Below are 23184 nucleotides of genomic sequence, written 5' to 3' on the forward strand. Positions count from 1 at the left end.
GAGGGAGTGCGTGAGAGAGTGAGGGAGTGAGGGAGTGTTTAATCTATACTACTTTCAGGAATGAAATCCCATGTATTTCATTTGAAAGGCTATACGCACTACTAGTTAATTTGAAAAATAACACATTTTGTGGGGTTTCTTTCTCCTAATGTTAAGGGCAAAAATGTCTCCAGATCTTAGATCTTCTCAGAAAGCACCTTGCTGGTTTTCAGCGTGCCCCGTCTTGGTCACCCAACCTACTTGATGTGGCCTGCTCCTGACGTCGTAAGCTGCTCATCGTCGTCAGGATTGAATGTAACCTTAAAAACTTCCTGGGAAAAAGCTTTTGTCCGCAGTATGGGCTTCTCTTCTTTCCAGTTCCAGATGGTGAGGGTATGGTCAGGGCTGCTACCGACAGACGCCAACAAGTCGCCACGAGCATTGAAGTCCACCGAGGCATAGCCCAAGTCACACCCATCTGGAAGGATGAATGGGGCTCTGGTGAATAATGGAAATGGGCACTTCCTTTCAAATGTGTATTAACAAAATCATAGAGCGACACAGATATGTTGGCAGATTGGTAGGGTGGACTGAAAGAAGGAAGCCAGGAGGGAGGGTGGGAGAGAGGGAAGAAAGGAAGAAGCAAAGAGAGAATAAAGGAAGGCAAGATGGAAGGAGGCTATGTAAATCTTAAGTATTTCCCACTGGCTCTGGTCCTCTGGAGAACCCTGGCTGATAAATAATGTTCTAGCTTCAGAATTTTGTGAACCTTGACCAGGGATTATTTTAAAGGTTCTACTGAACTTACCTTGAAGGATCCTGTAGGGCCTCAGAGACGGATATTCATAGATGATGATATCTGGAGAGGACCCCTTTTCAGCTACGACAAAGTACGTTTTACTGGGGTGAACCTATACATAAAAATAAAATCTCACTAAAATATTCAAAGAAAGGTTTCCAGGTAAATAGTCGTCCTATCATATTACCTAAATAGAATGAGGTATTTAGCACCAGCTATTTTGTGGCTTTGTCTCTTGTTATTGTCCAGTCAGCTCTGTCTCATGGAAACCCTTTGTACAACAGAAGAAAACACTGCCCGGTCCTGGACCATCCTCACAATCATCCTTATAGCTGAGCCTATCGTTGCTGCCACTGTGTTCAATCGTGTGCTTGATAGTCTTCCTCTTTTTCACCGACCTTCTACTTTACCAAGCATGATGTCCTTTCCCAGGGACCGGTCTCTCCTGACCACATGTAAAAGTACAGGAGACAAAGCCTTGCCATCCTCCTTCCTAAGGAACCTTCTGGCTGGCTGTACTCCCTCCAATACGGATCTGTTTGTTCTTCTGGCAGGATGTGGTACTCTCAATAATCTTCGGCAGCACCACAACTCAAACGCATGGATTCTTCCTTGGTCTTCCATATTCAAGGTCCAACTATCGCATAATTAGGAGGTGTCTGAAAATATTAGGGTTTGAGTCAGGTGCACCTGGCATCCTCAAAGTGACATCTTTGTCCTTCAGCACATGGACAGCAGATCTGCCCAATGCAATACGTCACTAGATCTTCCGCACGGATGTGAATCCAAGCAAGCTGAAATCTGGGACAATTGCCATCTTTCCCCTGTTTACCATGATGTTGTAGATTGGCCCACTTGTGAGGACTTTTATTTTCTTTACATTGAGTTGTAATGCATACTGAAGACTACAGTACCTGATCTGTACCAGCAAGTGTGTCAAATCCCCCTAGCTTCTAGCAAACAAGGTTATGTTGTCTGCATATCACACTGGCTGATAATAAGTCTTCTTCCAATCTTGATGCCAAATTCTTCTCGAGGCTATCCATGATACACACAGTTGAATGCCTTTGCATGTTCAGTAAAGCACAAGTAAATCTCTTTCTGTTATTCTCTACTTTCAGACAAGATCCATCTGACTTCAGTAATAATATCCCTCAAGCTACATCCTCTTCTGAATCCGTATTTCTATTTCTGGCAGCTCTCTGTCAAAGAACTGCAACCATTTTTAAAATTATCTTCATCAGAATTGTACTGTGTGATATTGATGATGCCATTTGATAATTTCTGCATTCTATTGGCTCACCTTCCTTTGGAATGGCTTTAACTGTGTGTCTCTTCCAGTCAGCTGGCCAGGTAGCAGTCTCCCACATGTCTTGGCAGAGACAAGTGAGTGCTTCCAGTGCTTCATCACCTTGGTGAAGCATTTCTCTTGATATTTAGTCCATTCCTAGAGCCTTGTTTTTTTTGATACTGCCTTTAGTGCAGCTTGTACTTCTACCTTCAGTACCATTGATTCTTGATCACAGGCTATGATCTATTAAAATGTACCATACACAATACAATTAGGATCTAATATAATGCTTCATCTCGTGTACTTTGGGCATGTTTCCAGGAAGGAGCTACCCCTGGAGAAGGACAGCATGCTTTGTCAACAACAGAAAGAGAGAACGTTCCTGAATGAGATGTGCCCCAGTGGCTCCAACGATATACCAATAATTGTGAGGACGGAACACGCAGGGCAGTGTTTCATTCTGGTGTACATACGAGGAAGCTTCCAGAAGTTCATGGAACAATGGAATTAAAATATAATGGAATGTTTCCACAAACTCTTTGCAGCACCCTCATGGGGTTGCTATGATTTGGAACTGACTTGATCGTACCTACCAACCACAAAACAAGGCTGAAAAGTGGACATGTGATCCATGCTTGAAGAGGAGGATTATTCCACCTAAAAATTAGAACAATTCTCATTTTAAGTTTTATTTTCATTAAAACGGTCTAATTTCTAATTCTATATCTTTTGAAATTGCCATTAGAAGATCTAGAAGAGTGGTTTCTGTTGTTGTTGTTGCTGTTGTTGTTGGGTGTCGTCAAGCCGGTTCCAACTCATGGCAACCCAACTGAACAAAACACCGCCATGCCCTGCACCATTCTCACAAGTGTGCTTGTGATTTGAGCCCATTGTTACAGCCACTGTGTCAATCCATCTTGTTGAGAGACGTCATCATTGTCTCTGGCCCTCTACTTTACCAAGCACGGTGCCCTTCTCCAGGACCCGATCTCTCCTGACCACTTGTCCAAAGTACGCCAGGCTTTTGTCTATGTCAAAAATCACTTGGAGAGTTTGCTAAAACAAAGATTGTTAGCCCCACTCCCAGAGATCTGGATTCAATTGGGCTAGCTTCTGGCCAGAGAATCTACAGCTACCACTCTGAAGATTCCAGACGAGGTTAGTGCCGCTCAACTGGGATGTATGCTTTGAGAACCCCTGAACTGGACCCTGCATGTAAGTCAAGTCTATAGAAATTTGCCAGAGAGAGGCCTTTTCCAATGAGAAAGGGTTGGTTTAGTACGGTTATATGCTGAAAATGGAAACCCTGGGGAAACAAGAAAGAAGATGGCTTGTGGAGACAAGCCACCTAGGGAGGTGGAAGCAGCAGGCCCCAGATCACAGTGCAAGTCCTTCTGCCAACTGCTCTAAAATACTGAGGGTACAGCTCACCCCCTACTTCCCACACGCTGATTATATACTTATAGCTTATTGTGTGTCTATTTCATTATGATTTGAATAATTGTGCACATGCTATTCTCACTATTTTTGTGATGAAGTTTTCAGAATGCAGAAACCTGCATGTCCTCTCTGGGCTCCAGTTTCCTTATCTGAAAGTTGGAATATCGAGGTCACATAAGGGAATGCCATGGTTGTCATCATGGACTAGAACATGTCTTAGGAGAAAGACTGGCATGCACATCACGTGATCCCATGATACTGCTTGCCGTTGGCTGATAAAAGAAAAATCCATCAACACCAAAAGATGTTTTCCCCCCAAATGACTCAAGGCTGTCGTACCCCAATGACACCGATCCCTTCTCCACTGCAACTTCGCAGGTAGGTCTGCTTCTTGGTTCTCAAATCCACCAGGATCAGTTGGTTCCCACCTATGTACATCAGGGTATTGCTGTCCAGGAGTTGGAGATTGACCCGCTTCCTGCAGTCATAACCGAAGGAATGTCTGAAGGAAAGTTGTTAAGGAAAACAAGTGCAACGGGGTAACCGTCATAGGAACATGGAAATAAGTATAGATTTAAAATTCATCAAGAGACATCAAGTCCTGATAATGCAACAACACAGACGAGTTTTGCTGAACCAAATAAGTCATTATTCACAAAAGGACAAATATTGACCACAAAAGAACGTATGTGAATACCCAGAATTGGTACATGTATAGAGACTGAAGTATCTTAGTGGTTACCAGTGGTGAGGGACGGTGGGGAAATCATTGCTTAGAGGGACACGGAGTATCCAGGATGGGGATGCAATCATTTGACACGCTGCTTGTGAAAAACCAGCCATTGACAATGAGTGGGGGCACATTTCTCTACAGACACACACCTGGGTCTCCGTGAGGTAGACTCAACTCCACGGTAGTTGGTGCTTATCTCTGTTTTACATAATCCATGAGGTCTATGTCATTACCTAATGGTTACATTGAGAGAGCACTTCTCAGTCAATATATGACCCACACATTTAGATGGCACGACTTGGGCCTCATGGAGACTATCTGGGACGGCCACAGTCACTGGGCAAATGGAAACATGGACGGCCAGCTCCTTTTCTTTAAAGAGAAGGCTCTTTCCTCTATCACTGTTGCCCTTTTCTTCTTCTCCCTCTAATTTCTCTTTTCCTAAGTACCAGTCTAATACTTTAGAGAGCTAAGAGTGTGTCCATAATAAGAGTGGAAGTACATTACTCTGTCGTGGATGAAAGTTGGGGATCAGAGATATTACCATTTATCTAATCTACCTCCATTCTCCGGGACATGGCAGGGCACCCTTCTTCACGCTCAGACTAAAAATCTCTCAAACAGAATGGGCCAGATGGCTAACTTCCCAAACTCTAACCCCTCCATCAGAACCCACTTGAGGGCAGAGCCTGCTTCTTGCTTATATCTATTTTCCCAGAGCACCCAGCGCAGTATCTAAGCCTAACAGGGGTCAATGGGTGCTTGCTGAATTAATTAACTAGTGTATAACTAGCTTCTGATCTTTCCTTCCCAACCCCAAAGGATAGTGGTAAGCCCTGAGCAGAGAATGTTTAAAAAAAAAGAAAAGAAAAAGATGTTTGGGTGTACTTTCAAGACCCTTCCATTTTACCTCTAGTATGTTCTTTGAAACTTCCTTCCAGGGACTCCCAACCCTCACCCCAAGCTACCTGGGTCTCTGTTTTAAAGATGTGCATAAGCACTTCCCTAACTTCTGTTTACTGTCTTTTGGAAGTCCTGCTATTTTATCATTGGTACTTTAATTTTTTTTTCTTTTTTCTTTTTTTGCTAAAACAGACTTGTGGGGTTAAGGGTAAGAGGGAACCCCACAAAACATCACAGGTTTGGTAGGCGCAATTGTACAGCGATAATAAGTAGAGATTATAGTAAAGTCATAGAGAGCATGAGAGCTAAAAGATAGAGTCAAGTAATGGAGTCAGACGCAATTCATGGTAGCATATCTCACCTCAGCCCGGCTTGATGGTCCTCGTGGAGGGGGCTTAGCCGTCAGAAAAGAAGCCGCTGCTTCGTCCTCCTTAGTCACCTTCTGGCCACCCTCTGGCCAGCCACCCTCTCGAGTACCAGGGAGCCTCGTTATTTATTGCTAACCACGCATCGTAATCATACATCACAGAAAGGGGCAATACAATTCATTCTAGAACAAGTTTGATCGCTCTAATATCTCACATAATAAAACAGACCATTACTATTCTGGGAGGCATGCAAGTTCCCTGATAGTGGACAATAGCCTGAGTCACCAGGAGGGATATTAACATAGGCAATACAATCAATAGGAGAGGAATCACCTAGGGGTGTGCCCACATTGGTTGTGGAATAGACAGTGGTATCTGCTTGATCTAAACAGCTGATAATGGCTAACTAACCTTGGTCACCCTTGGGCGGGTTTGCCCTCTCTGGTATCCCTGCAAGTGAATAGACCACCATTATCCTTATCAGAAGGGAGTGGGTCTTATTCAGGGTGGGTCAGACTAATGGTCTAGCCACTACAGATGGCCAATGTCAAGGAGAATAACCTCTGACCTACTTTCGCCGAGAGTCACTCTTAAGCAGCTAAGTTTGGTACATATTTTGGGGAGACAACTTAAGAGAATTCCTTCTGTTCCCCACACAGACTGATTCTGAAGAGGCAAATTTTGAAAGTGAAGTAGACTTGATATTATTAACAAGTTCTGTCTAATGTCTTTTGGAAGTCCTGCCAGTTTATCATTGGCACTTTAATCGGTTTGGGGTGTTTTTTTTTGTTTTTTGTTTTTTTGCTAAAAAGATTGACTCTGAAGAACAAATTTTGAAAGTGAAGTAGAGTCAATATCATTAACAAAGGATGGAAAGGCATCGTTCACAAAGAGAGAAACAAGTAGAGCCCTGGCAGGTTGAGAAAGGCATTTATGAACTGACACGGCAGGCATTTGCTGTCTCCCCGCTGAAGGAGACGACACAGGGCCCTGGGAATCCTGGTCAGAGAACAACGTGAACGCGCCGGAAAGACGCCTCCTTTCCTTCCTCCTCATTAAATACCCACTGCCGTGTTACAGATTCAAACTGCTCCATGGACTTGTCTCACCTCTAATCTTTATGGAAATAGACCAGCAGGCCTTTCTTCCACAGCTCGGAGGAAGTGTTCAAACTCTTAATAGTAAGTTTAACTCGTTGCAACCACACAGGGCTCGTTCCTCTTAATTTGGTCAGAATGACAATAGATGTCTAAGAGGCTACAGTACTGTCTTCAGTGCTGGGTACCACATCAGAAAGGAGCTCCAAGCCGGAGCTTGCCTTGAGGACAGTGACCTGAGAGAGAAGGCAAGAAACTCGTGACATAGGAAACCAGCAGGAGCAACTGAGGGGGCTGAGCCTGGAGTGAAGAGAACCTAGGGGACATGGGGTGGTGGACGTCCACTTCTCAGACAACCCTACTAGAAAGGGCAGTCCTATTCCTCCATGTCCAGAGAAGAGAAGTAAATCCCATGCAGGGGGTGCCAGACAGGCAGACTTCGAGTCAAGTCCTGGAGGAGCTGTCCAGTAATTGTTGAGCTCTGTGATTTCCCCTGAATTCAAAGCGTTCAAGGCAAGGCTATAGAAGGCAGCCACTCATCCAGAAAAAGTAGAGAAGATTCATGCATCGGGTCAAAAGTCAAGGTCAAACCTGACTAACGCTTAGAATCTCAGCATGTCTCTCCAACTGTGAGACCCTCATAACAATTTGCAGTGGTCCAAATTGTTGGGGGGGGGGGGCAGGGAAACACATTCAAAACCACCTGGGAAACATACATATGCCCAAATCCTTCTGCACACAGAAATAACACTCCATTCAGGAAAGTTTCCGAGCATGTGGATCTTAGGGGGGGGGGAAACAGATGACTCATATATACCACTACTCTACCATTTGAAAATGTAAAAAGCTTGAAAATGATATAAAACAGCCCACCTGGGAGGGCCTGTGGGCACGGCGCTGGGCGGCTGATCGCCAACCCACCAATCTTTCAAAACCACCAGCTGCTCTGCAGAAAAAACAGGAGGCTGTCCGCTCCTGGAAAGATTGATAGTCTCAGGACCCAGCAGGGTCATTATGAGTTGGAATTGACTTGAGGGCAGTGGGTTAGGCTATGAAAAAGATAACACCATTTTTGTCAGAAACTTGTTCAGAGATATAGGGAGGAGAAGAGTACTAAAGAGAGAAATCCCAGGTAACAAGATCCAGTGTGAGTTAGTCAGACCTGCGATTGAATCAGAGAAAAAAATCATTTTTATTAATTTGCTAAAAATCTGCACAAAAAACACTGACTTGTATCTAAATGTTATTAAGGTGACCTAAATCCATAATATGACCTAAGCACAATATTTGATACTGTAATCATGCTCATTATAATAAATTATAACTAATACCTTGCCTTCTATATTACCATGTTCATTTTCATGTAATTAATAAAACTGCATCTGTGTGTGTGTGTGCGCGCACACGTGCGTATGCAAGCATACGCTTCTAAGAAGCCTGCGGTTCAGGCCACGTGGAGATAACCACTACCCATCTGGAAGTGGTCCTGCTAAATTGCCAGCTAAGTACCTTAATGGAAAGCATTTTCTTTTTTTTGGAAAGCATTTTCTAACACGCCACTTTATAAACCTAACATCATAAAGTAATGGCAACTATAGGAGCCCCTTATCTTCTAACCCCATTTTTACATTTCTCCACAGACTCTTTGAGAAGCAGTCAATTAGTGTGGCCCTTCTGGCGATAATCCCCTATGTTATGTTATAAATTTTGACCTCTCTGCCTGTGGCTATAACCCCATTTGTGGGGAGGAGACAAGATGCAGATGGGATTAAGCCAACTAGTACAGAGTGTGAACAAGTCACTCCCCTTTGTTTCCTTGGGGGGGGGGTGATCTGATGAAAGACGAAAACCGCACCACAGAGCCATTCCTCTGTGTATAAGGGCCATTTCAGGAAGGCAGGAAGAAATCTCAGAACCCTCAGAAGAAGAGCCAATGGCAATGCATGTTCAAGGTCTCTGTCTGAAGGGGTGGAGGCCATGACCAGCGGGACCAGAGGATGGGGCACAGGGAACAAAGATGATGAGCAAGAAGCAGAACTGGGACGACAAGAGTGAGGCAGAGTGATCAGCGGCAGACCACAGAGACTGAGCATCAGAGAGACTTGGCTGCTGGCTGAGGAGAGGCGCTGCTGTGGACCACTGACCGTATACCGTATCCTTACGCTTTACTGATCCTGACTTGTACAACCTGTCCACTCTCCAAGTAAACCCTTATCATGGTGAGTTGTGTGTGGCCATTGCAATGGATTATTGAACCCAGCATAGAGTAGCGTGCCATGGAAGGGAACAGCTAGTTTCAGAACAGGGTAAAGAAGGAGGGAGGGGGAGGCATAGCTCAGGGCTTCCTCGTGGCAACAGGGAAGCCAGAGGAGATCAGGTATGGGCCTCCACACCTTTGTCACACTCTTATTCTCCAGACCTCTTACCATCCTCCATTTTCTCAGAATCTCCCACTCCGATAAAGCCCTTGATAACGTAAGACATGAGCACTTATGCCTGACAGTGTCCACGCCCGTGTGTCACAAAGGGCTATGGATGCTTTAACTTGGCAGGCATCAGCAAGGCCTTGCCAGACCGGTAGAGGAGATCGGTGAGATAAAGGAGGGCCACCGGGCCTTCTTGTCTCCTTCACAACATGTCTCGTGGGCTGCTGCCTTTTCCTCCAGTACAAAGGACAGCCAAGAAAACATTTCTCTTGGTGGGTATTTGACATCAAATAAAAGCCCAGTTAAATTACGATCGTGCGTTTCTACCTAAAACTCAGTAAGGGCTAGAGTTCTTATAATTACCTAAGACTAGAGTTGGCAAACTTTTTTCATAAACAATAGTATTTTAGGCTTTGTGGGTCATATAGGCTCTGTTGTAGCTTTGACCTTGTTGTACCATGGCAGCCAGAGTGAAAATGTAAATACATGAGTGTTTATATACATATAAGGCTTTATTTACATAAGCAGGAAGGGGGCAGATTTGGTCCATGGCGGTAGTTTGCCAACCCCTGACCAAAGACATTGAAATCATCAAATTGTACCTATCCAGCTGGAATGGATGGATACACAAGCGTTAGCAGATTCGGCGGTATGTCAGTATCCTGAGACACAAAAGGCCCTGAAGCAAGCTCGTCATAATTGTAGAAGAAGTTATCTGGTATTTTCTTCATAACCTTCTCCTCTTCTTGGTCCACAGGTGGAACAGGGGTTTCCACATTCAGAGATTCTAAAACATTAAAATATTTTAACTAACGGGAGCAAGTGGTGAATCCTAAGATCCTATTTCCGAAAGACAAGGGGAATGTACATAATCTGAAATACTATCATCAGTGGCCCGGATGTAGGATGCTACCCACCCGTGAGCATGGCAAGAAGAATGAACATGCCTACGTGTCGGGGGTGAAGGTTGAATTCTGGCCGCCGTTTGGGCAATATCTGAAAAGTAACCCCCAGTTGATTTCAAGGGAGGGCTACTCTCACTAATCTGGGGTGCAACAACCCTTATACCACCCACTCTCCCATGATCCAGGAAAAAAAAAGGTTGAGGGTTCTCTATGCGATTATCAGAAAGTGATTATACATAACCCCAGAGCTGCTAAGCCACCCCATCCGACAACGCTTGATGCTTTTCGTTGGCACCACGCCCCTTTCATAGCCATATCCTGCAAGGTTCTTTCTATGACTTTATAACTGTGCTCCTGCAGAACGGGGCAATCTGTCTTTTAAAGTGATTATTAATCATAAGAAATCAAAAATATCCACCTGCAGTTCTTTCTGAATCATCCTGCAATGTATATGAACTTTCTTCCAAATCCTCGTCATAAAGGTCTTCATCTGAATATGAGTCTTCCCCTTCAGTTAATGTTTCAAATGTGGTATCTCTTGCTGCAGCTATTAATGATAATGTTTTATTAATCTCTAAATTCTGAATAAAGCAGTCTGTTAGACCCAGAGTAGCTAATTCTTCAAACTTGCTCTAAATGCAATGAATTATAGTACTCAAAAATTCCTAATAGAATCATTTTATTTGATCAGTCTTGTCATTTTTAAAAAGGAAGTCTCTCCTGTGAGTTCTTCTCCGTTGTCATTTCATCTCCATTCTATCTCATATCACTGAATACTCAGAAGAAGTAAAAGATCAAGAAAAGGGGGAAAAAAGGCTAGTGTCCTGTTTGTTATCAGTATTTAAATTCAATATCGCCAACATTTATCAAGAATGTGTTACATTACAACACAAATAGCAATTATTTAAGAATATCCTTTACTGAATATGATTATCTCTGGAGTGATAGCCTAAGCATAAGAATCAGGGTGTAGAATATTGCCTGTAGCCCAAGCTAAAAGAAAAGAACTGGCATGGAAAAAGAACCACTCGAAGTGCAAGTTAACATTCAGATCAAGTCCAAACATGGATACTGTTAAAAAAGACAAAACCAAGCAGATCAAAGACTAAACTGTGTGAATCTTTGGAAGAAGAAATTACAATGGTACCAAGCGGCGTAGAGCCAACTAGATCACCGAGCTTAAATGAGGCTGAATGATTAGAGTAATACAAACGAAACAAGAAGGGCTGGCCAAGCTAATTAGCCGGGTGACAAGACAGTATTTGGTTGGATTCATGTGTTTGGATAGAAAGACAATAATGTTAGATACAAAAATAGGTCAAAGATTCAACTTAGTTTTCCCAAAGAATGGTCATGGGGGAAACAATTCTCCAATAATGCCATTTAACACACACCTGAGGTATTTCTACTCCCGTAAAGTGTCGCAGTCTCAGAAATCCACAAGGCCAGTTCTACTCTGTCCCGTACGTAGGGTCTCTCTGAGTCAGGAGCAACTCAATGGCAGCGAGTTTGGTTTTGAATTTTTGTTTTTGGTTTAGTTCTTTCTTGGGCCTGTGACGGCCAAAGACTATTTCCACATCTCATGATTAGCGTCCATAGCTTCTTACTAACCTCCTCTCTGGAAAAGAAGCTGAGACTGACAGTAAATGAGCAAAGAGCTAGGATTCAGCAGTCACTGACCGAGGGCCTGGGAGTGGATACGGATAAAGGAGCACAGATTAAAAAATAATGAGAATGGATATGCTGATTCTAGTAGAAAGCCAGTGATAAGATGTTTGGAAAAGGGGGGACTTAGAAGAAAAACTAATATGGCAAGGATGACATTAATTGAAAATGATAAAGCAGCAAATCTAGGCAGTTTGACAATTATGTGGAATTTTTATGCTTTAAAAGTTGTCGGGTAGAGAGGCTTTATGGTGCAAAGAATAAAACAGCATTTGTTTTTCAATTATTGGAAATCATCTAAAGACCACAGAGAGAATGAGATATAATACCAAAAGCTCAGAAGGAGCTATCTTATATGTGTCAAAGATCTCTCTTTAAAAAAAAATTCATTTTATTGGGGGCTCATACAACTCGTATCACAATCCATCCATCCAACCATTGTGTCAGTACATTTGTACATTTGTTGCCCTCACCCTTCTCCAAACATTTGCTTTTTACCTGAGCCCTTGTTATCAGCTCATTTTCCCCCTCCCTCATGAACACTTGATAATTTATAATTTTTTTTCATGTCTTACATTGACCAATGTCTCCCTTCACCCACTTTTCTGTTGTCCATCCCTGAGGGAAGGGGTTATATGTAGATCCTTGTGATCAGTACCCCCTGTTATCACTAGTCTCATTTTTGGTCCTAAGGGTTTGTCTGTCCTGGATTCCCTGTGTTTCCAGCTCTTATCTGTACCAGTGTACATCCTCTGGACTAGCCAGATTTGTAAAGTATAATTGGGATTAGGATAGTGGGGTGGGGGTGGGGGAGAGGGGGGAGGAAGCATTAAGGAACTAGAGGAAAGTTGTAACTTGTATGTTTCATCGTTGCTATACTGCACCCTGACTGGCTCATCTCTTTCCCGTGACCCTTCTATAAGGGGATGTCCAGTTGCCTGCAGATGGGCTTTGGGTCTCCACCCTGCACTCCTCCTCATTCACAATGATGTGATTGTTTTGTTCTTTGATACCTGATCCCTTCAACACCTCATGATCACACAGGCTGGTGTGCTTCTTCCATGTGGGTTTTGTTGCTTCTCAACTAGATGGTCGCTTTTTACTTTTCAAGCCTTTAAGATCCCAGACGCTATATCTTTTGATAGCTGAGCACCATCAGCTTTCTTCACCACATTTGCTTATGTGCCCGCTTTGTCTTCAGCAATCCTGTTGGGAAGGTGAACATCATGGAATGCCAGTTTAATAGAACAAAGTGTTCTTGCATTGAGGGTGTACTTGAGTAGAGGCCCAATGTCCATCTGCTACCTTATCACTAAACTTATAAACATAAATCTCTTATAGTACCATACTGGCAAGGTCGAGGGAGCTGAGGATGCTGACTAATTATTTTACATGGTTATTTGGAATTCTCAAGCCTATGAAGGTTTGAATTCATTTTTGAGCTGAGCAAAAGGGGAGGCATGTCCCTAGGAGGACCCAACATAAGAAAGGGAGGTCCTGCAGCAGAGCTTGACAAAGGTTCACCAATGAAAGTTGAGAGCAAGCTTTATTCATGAAAATCATGCCACACCGTGGAAACCTGCATGTAGACATAGCCGTGTCATAAATGTGTTGTTGTTGGGTGTCATTGAGTCAGGTCTGACCCTAAGCCACCCTAAGCACCAGGGAACAAGCACTGCCCATCCTCGGCCAGCCTTCCCGTGTTCTTCTTTCGGAGCCCACTGATGCAGCCACTGCGCCAATCCCTCTTGTCTAAGGTCTTCCTTGTTTTCCGTGCCCCACTACTTTACCAGCCATCATGTCCTTCGGCAGGGGACAGTCTCTCCTGGTCAGAAGTGTATGCAACGTGAAAATATGAAGAGGGGTAAATCAGGGTGGGGGGTGTCAAACTAAGGTTTTTGAGTGGGAAAGTGATGGGATCATATTCTTAGGAAAGGTCATTCCAGTGACAACATGGATGGAGAAGCAGGTGAAAAAACCTGAGTGGAAGGCGGCAGCAAGACGGCGGACTAGGCAGACATGCTACCCAGACCTTCTACCACAAAGACGTGAGGGACGCAGTGAAAGCCTGAGCATCAGAGGAAAGGGATAGAGAAGAGAATTAAACATTGACTAGCAGAACCCAAGTGGTGAGAGGGAAGACAGATGGAGAGCTGCCCAGTTTCAGCTTTTGCGAGCAGAGTCCAACAGGGACAGCAACCTGGTAATCAGCTTTGCTCCTGCTCAGAATCACACAAGTACACAGTGGTAAACGGCGACCAGGAAAGTGCACTCCTGCCCTTGTTCCCACACCTTCTAGGTAACCGGAAGCATGCCCACTCCCTATCTCATGGACCCCCACAGTCAGTGGCACTCCTTCGCACAGCACAAGCTATGTCTGAGGTCAGAGGTGCTGATCCCACACACCTTGTGGGCCAACAGGAAGGTCATCTTGACCAGCCACACGCCTTGGCCGCCCTGTCAAGCAGGGGGTGCTGACTCATGCGTTGACCTCGCATGTCCCCTTGTTTGCCTTGACACTGGTTTCTCCCTTCTGTTCTCCCCCTTCCCTTCTCCGTCCTCTCTGTTTCCCTTCTTCCTTGTCTAGTTCTCTTCCCCTCCATTCTTTTCCTTCATTGTCATTACCATTCTCTTTTCCATTGTCTCCTCTCTTGTTTTGTTTATTGTGGTTTTTCTCCCACTGATTTTATATTCCTTTACTTTTCCATTTTTAGAATTTCTTTTTCCTTATTGTCTGTTTGTTCCCCCTGACCCCACTGGTGTTTTATGCCCCCTTTTAACCTTTAATGCGCTTGTTTTTCTCTCTTTTTTTTCCTCTTGTCCCACACAGCCGCACAAGCATATCCTACAGCCCCACCCACTAGGTAAGAACTAGCTACACAATTGATCTATGTATTGTGATGAATTGTATGAGCCCCAATAAATTGATTAAATAAATAAATTAATTAATTAATTAAAATTTTAAAAAAGAAAGAAGCCATCAAGAATAAAAAAAAAAAAAAAAGATCTAGCACAGGACCCAGTACTACCTGATAAATATGAGACAAGGGTCAGCACCAGCCACACCCACCCTCAACTGCACTGCATGAGCAGCAAACAGAGCACTGAGTATACATTGCTATCCTTGTTCACATCCACCAGGAGACGAGTGAGTACTCCAAAACTCGCCAACAGTACACCACCGACATACACCAAACGGACAGTTTCAGCTCACATAAAGAAACCAGAAGGTGACTTTAAGCACATGACCAAAATACAGATCCAGACCACTTTCCAGAGGAAGAAACAACATTGGAACTACCTGATAAAAAAATTCAAAAGTCAGGTTTCTTCAATAGGTTGAGAGAAAGATAAAGTTATAAACAAAATCAAGGAAAACACAGATGAAACTTTACAAAAATTCAGGAGAGCACTACATGGACAAATCCACAAAACAAATGGAAAAACATAAACCATACAAAAATAATACATAGAAGTGCAGAAGATTAAAGTTTCAGAAAAAAATAATACATTGAAAAAGCAAAAAATAAGTATAATTGAATCAATGGAAGACAGTTATGAGTGCCAAGACAAATGTCTCAATATTAGTCTGCTAGAAGAAGAATTAGAAAACAACAGAAATAAGAAGGCATGCCTAAGAAAAACGTGGGTCCCCATCAAGAAGAAGAATTTGTGGTCAGAATAGGAAGAATAGGAACAAGAAGAGACAAAAAGAAGCACACAAGATTGTCAAGGAGCTGTTGAAGATCTATCTTCCTAACATCAGGAAAGGTGAGAGGATATGCATTAGTAAGCTGAATAGGCCCCCAAAAGAATACATCCCAAAATAAAATCACCAAGACATATCCATAATCAAATTTTCCAAAGCCAAAGATAAAGAAAGGATTGTGGGGGGGAAATAAATAAATAAAAGCTTAAAAAAAAAAAACAACCCAAAAAGTTACCTACAAAGGAGTACCAATAAGACTAAGCTTGGATTTCTCAGAAAAACCAATGCTCACAACAAAGTAACTAAAAACACTGACTCGCTTCTGATGCATAGGGTTTCCAAGTCCATGAATCCTTACAGGAGCAGAAGTTTTTGACTGTGGTCAGCAGTCTGACGTTTATCCAACAGCGCCACCAGAGGTCCTCAAGAAGGTAAGAGGATGGCATATATAAAACTGAACAACAAATTGCTAACAATTACATATTTTAAAAACCCCATCCCTCAAATGTGATGGCAAAATTAGGGCATTTCCAGATAAACAGAAATTAAATAAATTTTTGATAAACCAGCCAAGCTTACAAGAAATATTAAAGGGATTTCATTCAACAGAGGGCCGACAATGGCAGAAAACAAGCCAAGCTTAATGCACATGACCCCACCACCCAAAGTCAAACAACACAGTAGAAGTTTACAAAGTAAGATAAACCAACAAAACTGAAAACAGAGAACCAGAGAAACAAAATTATAAATGAAGTCAATTACAAAATGAAAAGGGGAAGTGAATAGCATATGAGGTAATTATATAATTGTCAATTTAAGGATTAGCATGTAGGGGTGGAGTCCAGCCTGTCAATCAGCTCACAGCCAATGAGGCTTCTGTGTGGGCATAGCCTTCCCCTAAGGATTCTGGGAATTCCGGCATTTCCTCCTTAGATGTGGGAGACTCTGCTCACACGCTGGGAGACATAACAGCTGACAAGACACATGGACCCACCCTGATGCAGCCCTGGGTGCTGGAGAGGCCAAGCAGAGACCCCCTGCCAGCGCTGAGATGTTTCCAATGCCACTGGATCCAAAGACTTTCTACCCACTGGCCTGTGATCTTCTACATTCGGCATCATTGCATGTGTTCCATGAGTCTGAAGAGGACTTCATAGATTGGTATCGGACATATGGGCTGGGCTGGGATGTTTTCTCAATGTTCAATTGCTGTTGTATATAAATCTCTTTCTTATACACATATGTGTGTGTCCATGGATTTGTTTCTCTAGTCTACCCAGCATAGTTAGAGAACTTCTAAGGGAAGAGGAAGTAAAGCAGATTTCAAGAAAGAACAGACTGCTTAAAACTTGGAGAGAGAAATTAATAAATTACAGGGTAACCTCAAAGAAAATTAGAAAAACATCTCCTCAAAATAAAAAAAAAAGAGGAGCTGACACCAAGGGCTCCACAAAAAATAAATGTCTAGAAAATAACGATGGCAGCATATGTACAAATGTGCTTGATACAAATGACGTATGGATTGTTACAGGAGCTATAAGAGCCCTCAATAACATGGTTGGTTTAGCTCCTGTAACAATCCATACGTCATTTGTATCAAGCACATTTGTACATATGCTGCCATTTAGTGAACATCAAAAGGGCAGCAAAGAAGAAAATGATAATAAAGTTCATGAACAAAATGAACCCATCACAGAAAATTATTTGGAACAAAGAAACCAGCAGCACCCTGATACACACACACACACACACACACACACACACAGCAAATGACACCTAAAATTCACATCTATAATTACACTAAATTTAAATGGATTAAATATACCAGCAGTCAAGAGAAAGAGATTACCAGAATAGATTAGAAAGGAAGTCCCATCAATATACTGTCTGCAAGAGATACACTTTACACACAAAGACAAAAATAGACTAAAAATCAGAAGAGGGAATAATATATACATCAAGCTAATAGCAGTTGAAAAAGTAGGAGTGGCAGTAGTACTAATTTCCTATAAAATAGATTTAAAGACAAAACCAGGATAAGACACAAAAGAAGGACATTACATAATGAGTAAAAGGTTAATTGAACAAGAGGACAGAGCCATTATAAATATCTTATGCACTGTGACAGTTGGGTTTATTGTGCCAAAGGTCTTCCTCTTTTTTCATTGTCCCTCTACTTTACCAAGCATGATGTCCTTTTCCAGGGACCGGTTTGTCCTGCAGCATGGCAGCCTGATAGAACAGAGTAGAACTGCTCCGTGGGTTTTCAAGACTCTTTTGGCAGTAAGATTGATTGATTGATTAATTGATTGATTTTTGGTTGGTTGGTTGGTTTTGGTTTGGTCTCGTTTAACAAGATGCTCAAAGTAGGTGAGACGAAGTCTTGCCATCCTTGCACCGAAGGAGCAATAAATATACACATTTAAAAAATAAGAACCAAAATCAACACTTAATCCAACAATTAAAAAATGAGCAGCAAAATAAACTAACAGTCCCCAGAAGAAGGGGCGAGGAAGAGGTTAGAGCAGAAATAAATTAAGCCGAAACAGAAAAATAATAGAAAGAATCAACAAGAGCAGACGTTGGTTCTTATAAAAGATTAATAAGCCGAAAAAACACCAACCAATCTAACAGAGAAGATACAAATAACAACAGTAATAAATGTAATGGGCTATATCACAACAGAACCAACCGAAATTAAAAGGAAAATTGACAGGATGCTATGAAGAATTGTACTCCAACACTTTTGAAATCCGAAAAGAAATGGACACCTTTCCAGAAACACACTACTTACTTAAACTAACACAGACTGAGGTAGAAAATTAGAACAAGCCAATAACAAAAGCATAAATTGGTCAGGACCAGTGCTGAGAGTGGCGATTCCGGGAGGGTGGAAGGAGGGTGGGGTAAAAAGGGGGAACCGATTACAAGGATCTACATATAACCTCCTCCCTGGGGGATGGACACAGAAAAGTAGGGGAAGGGCGACATCAGATGGTATAATATATAACAAAATAATAATAATTAAAAGTTTTCAAGGATTCATGAGGGAAAGGGAAGTGAGGAGGGGGGGGCATGAGGAGCTGATACCAAGGGCTCAAGCAGAAAGCAAATGTTTTGACAATGATGATGGCAACAAATGTACAAATGTGCTGAACACAATAGATGGATGTATGGATTGTGATGAGTTGTATGAGCCCCCCAATAAAATGATTAATAAAAAGAAAGAATAAATTGGTCGGGCCATTAAAGAATCCCCTAACAGACTAAAAAATGTCCAGACCTAGACAACGCCACTGGTAAACAGTCAGAGAAGTGCTGAAACCAATTCTACTCAAACTATCCCAGAGTATAAGAAAGGTCGGGATATTCTTGAATTTATTTTATGAAGCAAGCAGAACGCTGGTAATGAAGCAGGCAAAGACATCACTATACAAGAAAACTAGAGCCCAATATCCCCCGTGAGTCTCAGCAACATTGGCAGGAGCTGCCAGAAATTCAAGCCGGAAGCAGGAGAGGATGTGGAACAAGGGATATCATCGCAGAAGCTAGGTGGATCTTGGTAAAAGGAGAGGGTACCAGAAAGGTGTTTACTTGTGTGTTACTGACTATGCAAAGGCATTCGGCTGCGTGGACCACAACAAACAGCCGATAGTCTTAACAATGGGCATTCCAGAGCACTTCATTGTGGAGAACCTGGACGTGGATCAAGAGGCAAACAAGAGACGGCTACCTGGTTAGCAGCCCCGTTCTTGACCCACTGTGCACCCCTGCGGCCCTGGGGAGGAGGAGCTTTTGAACAGGCAAGATTCCACTGACACCTAGCACCACGAAAGCCAGGCTAAGTTGGCTCTCCTCCAAAAATCCGAATGATAAAATTCCTTATTTTCCCTCATCTTTTCAGCCTATGAAAATAAATCTTCGATTTTAACCCCCAACAACTCACAATGGCTATTTTAATGAGTGAGAAAATTGAGGCCCAGAAAGGTGAGAGCAATTTTTCCAAGATCAAGCGTCTGTCAGTGGTAACGTAAGAACTCAAAACCCAAGTCTAGCTGTCTTTCCACGACCCTGTTTCAGAAACATCTGTGGAAGATGCAGGAGACCTCACGTGAGCGACGAGGCCGAAGGTGCAGATAGGTCATTAAAGAACACTAAAACCATACACTTTGCTCTTGAGGAACTTAAGAGTTTAGCAAGGAATTGAACAAGTAAACTATGGGTGCTCTACTGATTTAGATTATGCCCTTGTTAAAATTTACTAACATTTCACAACAATAAACATCCAAGTGTCTGTCCCAACGTCCACTTACATCTCAATGCAGAACTAGATGACGCCTGAGACGCTGCTTTTTCGCTCTTTGATTGATCTGATTTCCCATCGTCTGGTTCCATTTCCACTGTGAGGGCAAAATTCAGACAAAGGAAAATAAAACAGAAATCTTCAACAGGTTTTTTCTCCCCCTACTAACATTCCCTGAGCCCGTACTGGGTACCACTCCCTTTCACAGGCCCATGTTTGCGCACGACTTATTTCACCAGCAAGTCGATGCTGCCACCTTCAGGGCTCTCAGTCGAATAGCAAAACGGATACCCGTTCTCCAGGCAAACTCATCGTCTGGGTATTCCCCCATTCACAGTGACACATGCCACCACATACATTCTAGGTGGGCCCCAAATGCTCTACCTACTAAAATAAACCGACTGTCACACTTCCTTCAATCTATCCTCCCTCTTCCTCTCTCATTATCAAATGACCCTGGCTGATCGCTGTTGACTGTACCTATTATGTATTAGTCTTGTGTTAATCACTAGGTTGCAATACCGAACAAGAGAGATCTGGCCCCTACTATGGAGGAGCTGGCTGTTTAGCAGGAAAGAAAGACATTAAACAAGCAATTAAAATACAAGGCGCACTATAGAAAGGAACAAATAGTGGGAACGCTAAGAACAATGCATTCTTATTTCAACTCCTAATTGACCCTCTAACCCAAGCTCGAACTCACTGCCATCAAATAGATTCCGACTCGGAAGGACCCCGTGGATTTCCAAGACCCTAACTCTTTCTGGAAGAGTTTCTCCTGCAGAGTAGCTAGGGGGTTCGAACTGTGGACCTTGCGGTTAGCAGCCCAATGTGTAACCGCTCTGCCACCGGAGTCCTTATCGACCCCATGGACAGAGTAAACTGCCCCATAAGGTTTCCAAGTTTAAAATCTTTATGTCCAAAACTGCCACATCTTTCTTCTGGGCTGCAGCTGGCCAACTTGAACCTTTCAAGTAGGCAATAGTGGTTAAACTCTGGGCTCCCAGGACTCCTTCCTTGGGCTGCAGAAGAGTAAGGGGATTCGTGCATTACTAGAACTTCTTGGTCTCCAAAGGTAGGCTAGTGTGCATAAGTAGATAGATCAGTGGTTCTCAACCTGTGGGTCGAGACCCCTTTGGGGGTCAAACGACCCTTTCACAGGGGTTACCTGACTCACATCAGTAGCAAAATGACAGTGATGAAGTAGCAACGAAAATAATTTTATGGTTTGGGGGGTCACCACCACATGAGGAACTGTATTAAAAGATTCCGGCATTAGGAAGGTTGAGAAGCGCTGAGATAGATGATCAGTGGAGAAGGCTCTTGTGATTAGATTTAAGCCTTTACAAATCAGAGAACCTTTCCCTGTTGAAGTCCAAAGCAGCATAAAAGATGCAGCAGAAATGACAGTCAGAGATGAGCTGAAGAGAAGTCAGACACCTTCACCGAGGGCTTTGAAGGGGTCCACAAGGCAGAGACTTTGGGTGCTCTTTGGAAGCTTAAACGGGCATCTATGGGGTGAACTTTGGACTGCTAACTGCAAGCTGTGGGAGAAAGATGAGGCTGTCTGCTCCTGTGAAGATTACAAACTCAGAGTCTCTGAGTCAGAATGGAGTAGACAACAGAGGACCTGTTTTTCTTTGTTGGTCATTAGACTGGACCTACCAGATAACCCACACTCATCTCCCCGTCTTAAAGGCAGGAACCTCAATGAGCTTGTGTAAAGTCTCGCCACAGTACTACTTAGATGAGTGTTTGATTGAATAACCAGAATTCTACCTCCAGAACCAAAGCCAAATTCACTGCCATTGGGTCAATTCTGACTCATAGTGATCCCATTGGGCTGACCAGAACTGTCCCTATCGAGTGTCAAGACTGTACATCTTTATTTGAGGAGAAAGCCTCCTGTTTCTCTTTCTCTGCAGAAGTAAGATGGTTTCAAACTGCTCACCTTGTAGCTAAAAGCCCAAGGTGTAACTCACTCCACTATCAGAGCATAGTAGAATTCTCTCTAGCACATGCATAGTAGAAAGAATGTGAAACTTCATCAAAGACAATAATTCTAGTGCAAGTAGAGCTTTAACTCCCCAATCTACAAAATCATGACATTGGACTAAATTATACCTCAGATTTTAAAATCAGAAAATGTTGAGAGAGGTTGGTGAAAAAATACCAAAAAAAAACAAAAACCAATCTATGTTCCTTAAAAGGATGGATATATTCTAGTATAGAAAACATTGCGATGTCCCCATAAAAATACTCTATATTTCTAATCTCGTTGTACTATTTGAAATCATTCTTTCCTGCTTACAATTGAAAATGGGCTTCACTAGATCATTTTCCACCCTCTAGCTGGGCCTTTTAAAACACGTTCCCTTTTTTTTTTAACAGGCCCTAACTGGAACTTAACTGGATAGATTCTAAGAAGAACCATGGCCACATGGAGATGGCTAGCATCACATAACATTTAAAAAAAAAGTCTGCATACAAATGGAGCCCTAAACTCAAACCGACAAGGGTCAACTGCACCATTAGTGAGAACGAATAAACATTTTTGCTTTGTTTCTGAGGAATGGAGAGATCAGGAAGGTGTATTGTGACTTGGTGTCCAAGGACACAATTGCACCGAACAATGTTGAGGAAGAGAAAGGCAGCTTTGTGGGAAAGGACTGGAAAGGGCTTTGATGGACCCTGGGAGGAGAGCCCTGCATCTACTCTACTGGACCAACAACTGACAGGTTTTTAAAAGAAGGTTAAGGGGATGCTGGCTGATTATTAGGTTGTGTGAGCAATTTACTGAGATTGCAATTGTTCAGAATGAATTCTTTTCTTATGACAAGGCCTCATGGATTTGGGGAGATGTAGGGAGCAGGGGTGGGGATTAAGGAATAGGAGGCAGGGGCCATAAAGACCAAGGAAGGGACAAAGGTTGGGAAGACAGGGAAGGGAAGGTTCATTCTAGTGGTTCAGTGCTACAATTCTCTGCTTCCACATGGGAGACCAGGGTTTGATGCCTGGCCAATGCACCACAGGGGAAGCCACCACGCATCTGGCACTGGAGGTGTGTATGTGATTCTGATGCTGAACACTTTCAGTGGAGGTCCAGACTGAGACAGACTAGGGAGAAAGGGCAGGCTGACTCAAGGGCAATTAACAACAATGAAGTTAAACGTAACAAAGGAGATCACGTTCCTGGTCTCTTGTTTGCAGTGAGCTGTTGTCTGGAATAGTTCTGGGGGAGAAGAGAGACCCCAAATTCTAATATCCCTTATAAAAGCACATTTCTTAAGTTTTAAATGGGACAAAGACAAATCATTCAGGTGATTAGCAGGAGGCCATACTGGTATCCAGAGATTCACACTCACAGGGCGACGTACACAGGGGCTCGGAGAACGGAAACCGACACAAAATCATGGCTGGCGGCAGATCAGGTCAGCACAGTTGCAGGACGACAGAGCAGGAAATGGACTGTGACTGGGATGAATACACTACTGCAGATTAGAAAAGCTTATAAGATTGGCTCAGGGCTGAATCCACGAGGAGACTCCAGAATGGATGTAAGGCTT

The 23184-nt window shown here is 43.0% G+C and overlaps 1 protein-coding gene across 1 annotated transcript in view; it reads right to left on the reverse strand.

The window, feature by feature from the left end:
• CFAP44 (cilia and flagella associated protein 44) overlaps positions 1–23184 on the reverse strand; it is a 113249-nt gene that overhangs the window by 85865 nt on the left and 4200 nt on the right. Inside the window, exons 2-7 of the mRNA XM_045286152.1 lie at positions 19629–19715; positions 10360–10488; positions 9664–9823; positions 3849–4011; positions 788–890; positions 241–457 (exon numbers count right to left, since the gene is read on the reverse strand). Of these exons, the coding sequence (XP_045142087.1) occupies positions 241–457; positions 788–890; positions 3849–4011; positions 9664–9823; positions 10360–10488; positions 19629–19710 (854 nt within the window). The 5' untranslated portion in view covers positions 19711–19715. The remainder of the gene's footprint in view (positions 1–240; positions 458–787; positions 891–3848; positions 4012–9663; positions 9824–10359; positions 10489–19628; positions 19716–23184) is intronic.

The sequence above is a fragment of the Echinops telfairi genome, unplaced genomic scaffold (assembly GCF_000313985.2).
Source record: "Echinops telfairi isolate 266 unplaced genomic scaffold, ASM31398v2 ScPeMD7_6;HRSCAF=24_0, whole genome shotgun sequence".
Taxonomy (NCBI): domain Eukaryota; kingdom Metazoa; phylum Chordata; class Mammalia; order Afrosoricida; family Tenrecidae; genus Echinops; species Echinops telfairi.